The 8069-nt window shown below is 33.5% G+C and overlaps 1 protein-coding gene and 1 long non-coding RNA gene across 3 annotated transcripts in view; one reads left to right on the top strand and one right to left on the bottom strand.

The window, feature by feature from the left end:
• The window catches only part of LOC124445696, a 30632-nt gene extending 22981 nt beyond the window's left edge, over positions 1–7651 (top strand). Inside the window, exons 31-41 of one of the 2 annotated variants that reach the window (XM_046996445.1) lie at positions 621–876; positions 1938–2032; positions 2209–2482; positions 2681–2772; positions 2960–3245; positions 3461–3549; positions 3963–4254; positions 4509–4612; positions 4830–4853; positions 5075–5543; positions 6604–7651. In XM_046996445.1, coding sequence (XP_046852401.1) covers positions 621–876; positions 1938–2032; positions 2209–2482; positions 2681–2772; positions 2960–3245; positions 3461–3549; positions 3963–4254; positions 4509–4612; positions 4830–4853; positions 5075–5543; positions 6604–6639 — 2017 coding nt within the window. In that variant the 3' untranslated portion in view covers positions 6640–7651. Of the gene's footprint in view, positions 1–18; positions 122–620; positions 877–1937; positions 2033–2208; positions 2483–2680; positions 2773–2959; positions 3246–3460; positions 3550–3962; positions 4255–4508; positions 4613–4829; positions 4854–5074; positions 5544–6603 lie in introns of those variants that run through there. The other variant, XM_046996446.1, reaches the window with a different exon arrangement.
• Positions 5616–6607, bottom strand: LOC124445707. Its single transcript, XR_006948229.1, has 2 exons — positions 6520–6607; positions 5616–6436 (listed from the first exon to the last, which is right to left on the bottom strand). It is a non-coding gene; the product is annotated as an uncharacterized LOC124445707 (long non-coding RNA).
• Positions 7652–8069: the final 418 nt, after the last annotated feature.

Raw genomic sequence — 8069 nt, forward strand, 5'->3', positions numbered from 1 at the left:
ATTAATTTTACATTTAAGGTCAATCTGTTTGTATTTTTGAAATACGAAGAGCAATGGCAGAAAGAATGAACGAGTTTTGTTCGAGTACTGACGTAGATATTTGCCGACTTGAAAGAAATGGGTAAGTTGACAGTCTTTCATATATATTCATGTTTTCAATTGATACCAAACGAAAAATATGCTTCATTTTATACTTCATGAGAATGTCAGTTCGCAATGAAATTTAGTTTAGTCAACTTAATTCTCACTCGTCAAATTTTAAATTTCATCCTGTGAAATCAATTGCAGTCTTTTAAGAATCTGGACCATGAATCCATAGATTCAGATTTGATGCAAAGAGTAACTTTGTCATTCTTATCTTATATGTTTCATAATTTACGTTTTCAGTCAAAGAAAGAAAAGAGCAATTACGTAAGTGGTGACATTTAAGTTGTAATTATGTTGATTTTAGTCAAGTATAACAATAAACCGAAATCTTTGACATTGGGTTTGGATGAAAGAAGATTTGAAATCAACCAGCCAGTAAAAGCGTATGCCATAACCGATTTAAAACGGTTGCTTCATCAATTTCACTCTTTTTAAACCGAAAGAGATCATAAATATTTTACTTCTCTCAACAGTGGCCAAAGATTTAATGGAAATGATATTACGATCGACACGGATTCCATTACCAGTGTTGGAGGACGTGCAGAGTTAGGAATCGGTGTCAACAAGCCCGGTGCAAGAGATCCAGTCGAAAAAGTAATCGTTGAAGAAGCCTTAAGTCAACCCTTACAAGGCAACAATCTTCAACTGACTGTCGCTGAACCAATGATAAATACAACAAATCATCCAAACGCAGTAACTCTTACTCTGAGGAATTTCAATCGTTCACAGGTGAGTGAATAAAGACATTCGTCTTGCAACTCAAACGTTCACGCAAAGTGCAACGAGGGTAACTACGTTGCATTGATGCCTTTTCAATGTTACTAACATTTAACTAACGCCTGGAAACTAATTCATCCCGAAACATGAAAAGTAGGTATATGTATATGCTGTCAAATCATAAGGCATGAGATTAATGTTCAGGCGTCAAAATTCAAACGATTATCCCAGTGTCTGTATGATATCAGAGTGTAGGAAATACACAGTAGGGCCACTTCAATGTGCAACTGGCTGCTGTATATTTCAAAATATTAAAGCCATTTCATTATTCTTATTGGTCAGAAATTGTATTTGACTGGCTGCCACTATGGTAATCACATGCGCAATGAGATATGCGTGGCACAAAAAATTCAATGGAGTGGCTCTGTATGTTCTTTTATACTGTGATGATATCATAGGAATGCCAAGTTAAACGACTAATATGTTACTTACATTAGAATATTGCGCCTTTTATCAAAGGACAAAAATATCTTTATTACTTATCAAAGTTGCCACTAAAAAATATAATTTGAAAAATAAACGAAGATATTTTAAATTATACCCATATCTACAAAGTCATTAGAGCCTGCGGCGTTTTAATATTTAAATTTTAGACTACTACCATTGTTGATTTTTTTTAGAAATTCATTGCTTTTGCAGTGAGTGAACACTGATAAGTGACATTGCAGGACTAAATAAGCAGTCTACACCAGTGATTAGAACTCGTAAATGGTAACTCTTTAATTTAAGAGCTCTACATTTTTCTTAGCAGTCATAAGCGCAGCGAGGGGGAAAGCAATTCTTCTTTTTCTCTCTAATGATCATATGTAAAAGTAAACACATTGCCTGTGTCAGTGTAAATGGTGTAAATAGTATAAACATCAGCTCTACTTATGATGCCTAATTTATTTTAAAAATATCAATATTTTCAGCATGTTGTTTAATATTTCACACTATGGTTTGCATGGCACAAATACTCAAAAACATATTATTTTGACTTCATTAAATTTTGTTAAAATTACTTTTCATTCAAGTGGACACCATCCCTTGAAATATCGTTTCGTTACAACGTGTCGCAGGCTGTCATTGGGTTTTGCAGTTTGAGATTGAATTTGTGTAACTTTACCAGGTAGGAATTGCTAGGACTTTAATTATTCATATAAAGGCTGGATTTGAATTAATTTTCATTTTCTGGATTTGCAATAAAAAGTATTTCATTTGAATGAACAAACTCTGTGCTTGTAGAGTATATAAGACGCAAGAACAAGAAAAATAATTGTCATTCATCAATCATTTCTACCTTAGAAATCAAGTGAATAACATCGATTTCCAAAACGTCGAAATATTAACAGGCTCTCCATCACAAAATGGAGTGGATTTACTGTTATCCTTCTTTATTCAAAAACCCGAGGGATCGACATTGTCTCCAGTGGTCCTTGCAACTATTGTGGAGTTAGTAAGAATATTACCTAACTCCTACTCTGTGGAAACATCAGCAGTAGATGTCAACCTGTCACAACAGCAGCGGTCAAATCTTGTAAATCTCACAATATTCGAGAGCAGAATTATCAACGATGAGGTGAACATCCTTAATGATATCAATACACTCTTGTGATGAAAGCCATTTATGTAACTTTGAACTGCAATATCTATATTATTAACATCTGTTATTTCTTTTTAATTGAAATATTCCTAGTATGTGTATCTTTGAAATCATTCACGATAAAACGATTGGCATAGTTTAGTGGTGTTATTATCTTTGCCCTTTTCACTTTAGGCGCTGAAATTGGACATTGAAATTTCGATAGCAAAGAGACTAAACATGTATTGTTCCAACAGAAATGCTTCAGAAGTTTGTCAGTCTAACAAGTAGGTTGATGTACTCAAAATATGGACGTGACCTATTAATAAAAATTCCACAGCACATATGGCGTACTTGTAAAGTGTTTTTTAGCTCAATATAAAACGGAGGTTTTTCTGTTGTTAATAAAAGTTATTAGCATTGGGTTTGAAAAAATACTTACAAGCCAATGAATGATCAATTGCTTTTATATAGGAATTTCACCTTCAGCGATATCATTACTCGAGTTGATACGCCAAATCTGATCCGTTTCGTCGTTTTAAATCCCGCCACAACCAATCCAATATCATCTAATGATGTCCAGGAGACCATAAGTGGAAATTTCACGTCAAACATTTTTAAAATACGACTTTCTATCGCAGCCTCTCCCACCACAGCCCCTCCAACCTCAGGTTCATCTTCCACCCCACAGCCACCACAACCCGATCCAAACTTGGCCAATGCTATCAGCATCATACTGAAGAATTTTACTGCGAGAGAGGTTTGCTTGTGTCAATTATTTCACGTATTCGACTAAAAAAAGACAAAGTTAGCTACTTAAGTTCTTCTGCTTTCAAAAATGGGCTGCATTTTATTACAGACTCACTATTAGAGCATATCTTGCAATTTATTTAAGTCCCATAATTGTGTGGTGAGTTTACAAATGTGCATCTTTCAACATGATCAATTGTTTCATTTTATCATTTCTACTTTTAGTGGGGCACAATAGATTTGGTTTTCCGACAAAAAATGGCTGAACAAATCAACGTTTTCTGTGTTGAGGAGACTATTTGTCATCCAACGTTGTAAGTAAAGTTTTCTTTGCATGAAAAAATACTTTTAAAAATGAGACTTTTTAGACAATACATACGTGAAAGTCACGCGAGATCAAGTGCATGACAATCAATGCACATAGTGTTGCCAGATTGTGAAGAAAGTTCACAGATTTGTAAACTTTTTGCTCTCTTCATGAACATTAAAAGTTTGTGAACTTTTTGTGAACTTTCCAAAATTATATGAATTTTTGTATTTTCATCTTTTTAATAAAGAAAGTACAGTAAATCATACGTCAATGGAAGTGCATTCTTCATAGCTCGACAATTGTTTCAAAACAACGACGATTTTCAAGATAATGATTGATTTCTAGTAATTTCCGGTAATTCCGAGAGTTGTCGACACTACTGTAAAATCTTTTCACATAAAAATGTACATTTTTCAGGCCCAAAGGAATCAACATCACAGCAAAAAATATTGAAAGGCTGCCCAACTCGCCATTCCAAGTTGGTAATAATGCAAATCTATCATTTTACGTGAAGATTCCTCCCACAAATGAATCATTGCCTAAAGATCTTCTGACAACAATCTTTACGGAAAAACAAGATGAGATATTGGCTGTTTTGCCAGGTGTACTGATTGAATCTCCTCCAGTAGACCTCCCTCGTCAAATACTTTCACCTGAGCAGAAGAATAACACAGTGAGACTTACGATATTCGATCGTGATGTCAGTAAGGTGACTATGCAATATGTAAAAAAACATTGTATATTAGTCGAATAAATTTAATCACTCAGGTTTAAAATAAGGGTTAAAAAAACTCTATTTATGTGATGGTAATATTTACACTGCGAGCAGAAAATTTTAGCCTTTTTATAAAAGTTATGAATTTCGTGAAAATCGTTTTGTCAATTAGAGCAAAATGAGTAATTTAAAATAGTAATTCATAGAAAAATTTAATGCAGCAAGTTATATTATTTTTTACATTTAAGATAACTCTTCTCGTCATTGTTGAAATAAGGACAGCGATGGTACAAAGAATGAACATGTTTTGTTTCGGTACTGATGGGGACGTTTGTCAACTTCAAAGCAATCTGTAAGTTGACTGTCTTTTATAATGATGTGTGCAAAAGATAGTTACTCTTAAAACGACCGAATTCTTAAATTTCATCGTGACCTCGCCAATTAAAAATCCATTGCATCTTTCTTAGAAGATAGACTAAATCTATGGGTTTATAGACACATTTAGCCCTGATTCAAAGAGTACCTTAGACATCCATATACTTTATGTGTTACATAATTTACATTTTTAGTCGAAGAAAGAAAAGAGAAGCTACGTAAGTCTTAAAGATATTTATGTTGCAACATTGTTAATTTTTCTCAACGCATTATATTCAACCCGCAGTTGTTGGGATTGAATTAAATGATAGAAGATCCAAAGTTAACTAGTCATTAAAAGAGCATGCTTTCGTTTATTTAGAACGATGCGATCATTTAATTCATGTTTTACTTTTTTCAAAACAAAACAGATCAATAAAAATTTTGCTTTTCTCTACAGTGGCCAAAGATTTAATGAAAGTGACATTACTTTCGACACAGACTCCATTGCCAGTGATGAAGGAAGTACTGGGCTAGGAATAGGCGTAAATAAGCCTGGTACAACTGAGCCAGTCAAAAAAACTGTTCTTCAAGATGCTTTAAGCACACCCTTACAAACCAAAAATCTGCGACTGGCCGTTCTTGAAGCAGTGAGGAACTTAACAAGTCATCAAAATACAATGGCGATGACGATGATGACGACGATAACGATAATGACAACGACGACGACGATGAAAACGCCGACGATTACAAAGCCGACGATGACAACGCCGACGATGGCAACGCCGACGATGAAAACGCCGACGATGGCAACGCCGACGATGACAACGCCGATGGCGACAGATGACGATGTCGATTTACCATTAATATTGGGTTTGTCTATTGGTGGTCTGTTGCTGTTTGTTTTTTGTAATCGTTTCAATTATATAGTAAGTAAATATTTCCATTAATCGATCACAATCGTTTTGGAGATTTGGAATGCAAATGAAATTTCTTCTTAATTTTGGACTTTTATAATATTTCATGAGATTTCATTCTATGCTTGCTTTCATCTTCTGAATTTAAAAATGGCGAGTTTTGAAGATCATGACGCTATAAAAAAATCAACTAGAAAAGATTAACAACAATAAAAAAGAACATAAAAGTCACTATGCAGCAACTCTTCACTAACCATGAAGAATTACGAAGTACATAAATTAGAAGTAATAGCAACAAAGAATCTGTGATTTGATTTTCACATCTTGTAATATAAGATCCAACTCGATGGCAAGTAGAAAGAAAATTGTCTCTCATATTTATCATAATCTTTGTCTCTAATGTCGCTCTTTGTTCTTGATGTCGTTCTTTGACCTTGATATCGCTCTTTGTCCCTGATGTCGCTCTTTATCCTTAGTATCGCTCTTTGTCCCTGATGTCCTTCTTTGTCCGTGATATCGCTCTTTGTCCCTTATTTCGCTCTTTGTCCTTGATGTCATTCTTTATCCTTGGTATCGCTCTTTCATGGTATTACAATTTGTCGCGCAACATTTTTTAAATACTCGGTTTTGTTTTTCATTGCTATGAGCCCGAAATATGCAATTAGAACAATAATAAAGAGTAGGTAATAAAACTTTGTTGTTACGAGGTAATATCAGTTTTATTGCTGTATTGATGAAGTCACAAGTGTACCTGGTTGCTTTTGTTTTGAGTTCATTTGAATCACTTGTGATAAATTATTACCTTATCCATATTAAGTTAATCGGTCAACATTTGACGAATGATACCGAAAATAAGGACTCTTGGTTCATTGAGTTGATTATTCCACTCAAAATTTCATCGTGTCCTGTAAATTTTGAATCATATTATTCAAATAACAATGGCAAGAAAGTTCAAAAAAACACAATTCAAGAATTCATTCATGCTTACTTCGATAATATGAGCTAGTTGCGATAGTAAACGAAGTAACTTATTTTGACCAAATACCACATAAAAATTCTTTATGTATTTTAGTTACAAGACAAAGCGGTCCAGTTCATGGAAATTTAACTTTCCAAGGCGTAAAGGAGTGACTCTCAATACCACAGGTAATAGTGAGGACGTCCAAGCAGATTTACAAGATTTCCGATCCTTATCTAATCGTGTCGATACGATACATGGAATTAACGTAGATGGCTCGCAATCAAATGTTCCATAAGCAACTTAGAACTACACAAATCTAAAGAAAATGATATAACAGGAGCTCAATTTAGATTAAATTTAAACTAATTACAAATAAGTATATATATATCATGTAAATAAATCACAAATGGTTCACGTCAAAACAACAAATAAAAGTCTCATGTATTGTATTGCCAACACAAAAAAACCTTTGTGGGCTGAAATGCTTTTACCTCAAACATTCTTTTTGCTATTTGCGCATTAAGGTAAAGTTTATAGTTGTAACAATTACGCGTTAATATTGAAGTCTAAGATGTTCCAGACTTAATTTACCTATCGAAGTTATTGGATAAGGACAGTGTCTTCACAAGCGACTTAATAAAATATTGTTGTAGCTACTCGTTGTGGTGAGAACAACATAATACTAAAGTATAATGTTATGAATTGGTGGACAAAGCGTTTTGTGTTAGGCTCCTCAATGAAGAAATGATTCTTTTTAAAAGACGATCGCAGAATTTATATTGATACAATGGATGACGTCAATGTTCTCCATGAAATCCATGAAAAGGTTGGACATAAATCAAACGAAGTCAATAAAATGGATATTGAAAAATTCTCATATTTTGACAATACAATAATTGTATATTATGTTTCAGCATTTATGCTAAGTCCAAAAATCAGGAGGAATTTTGTTGCTTGCTATATATGTTATTATAACTATGTAGCCATATGCGTGGGATCTTACAACGTCACAGTTAATATAGTGTAGACGTAAATAGACTGACAACATAGCAAAAGACATGGTTCAAATTCCTTTCAATATTATTGACATGTGTGCATAGTATTTATAATTTCTGAAAAAAATAAGACGATGACGAATGAAGATAAGTGGAGAAACAAATTTTCGTGTATTTGTTTTTTACTTAAACAACAGGAAAAGGTTATAATGTTCTGTGAGATTAAGCAACTTATGAAATAATCATAAATGCACTTTACCAAAAGAATAAACAACATTCTATCGTCAGCATGTCATTTAAAGAAAGAGCTCGTATTTGGCGCGTTGTCAACGCTCCTCAAAACAACCTAAATAAAGAAAAAGGAATTTACTCCGCTCAAATTAAAAAAATTTACTTAAGAGTTTACTAGAATAAAATGTAATTGCCGGCATTTTTGATGCGCTGCGAATTTCGAATAAGTTCTGAAATTTTGAGTGTCAAATTAAAGAACTGTAAAGATGATTTTCTGCATGATATTGTTCGAGTTACTGTCATTTTAAAATTTTTGAATTAAATGAACGAAATCAAAGAAAACAATTAATA

The sequence above is a fragment of the Xenia sp. Carnegie-2017 genome, unplaced genomic scaffold (assembly GCF_021976095.1).
Source record: "Xenia sp. Carnegie-2017 unplaced genomic scaffold, XeniaSp_v1 HiC_scaffold_22, whole genome shotgun sequence".
Taxonomy (NCBI): Eukaryota; Metazoa; Cnidaria; class Anthozoa; order Malacalcyonacea; family Xeniidae; genus Xenia; species Xenia sp. Carnegie-2017.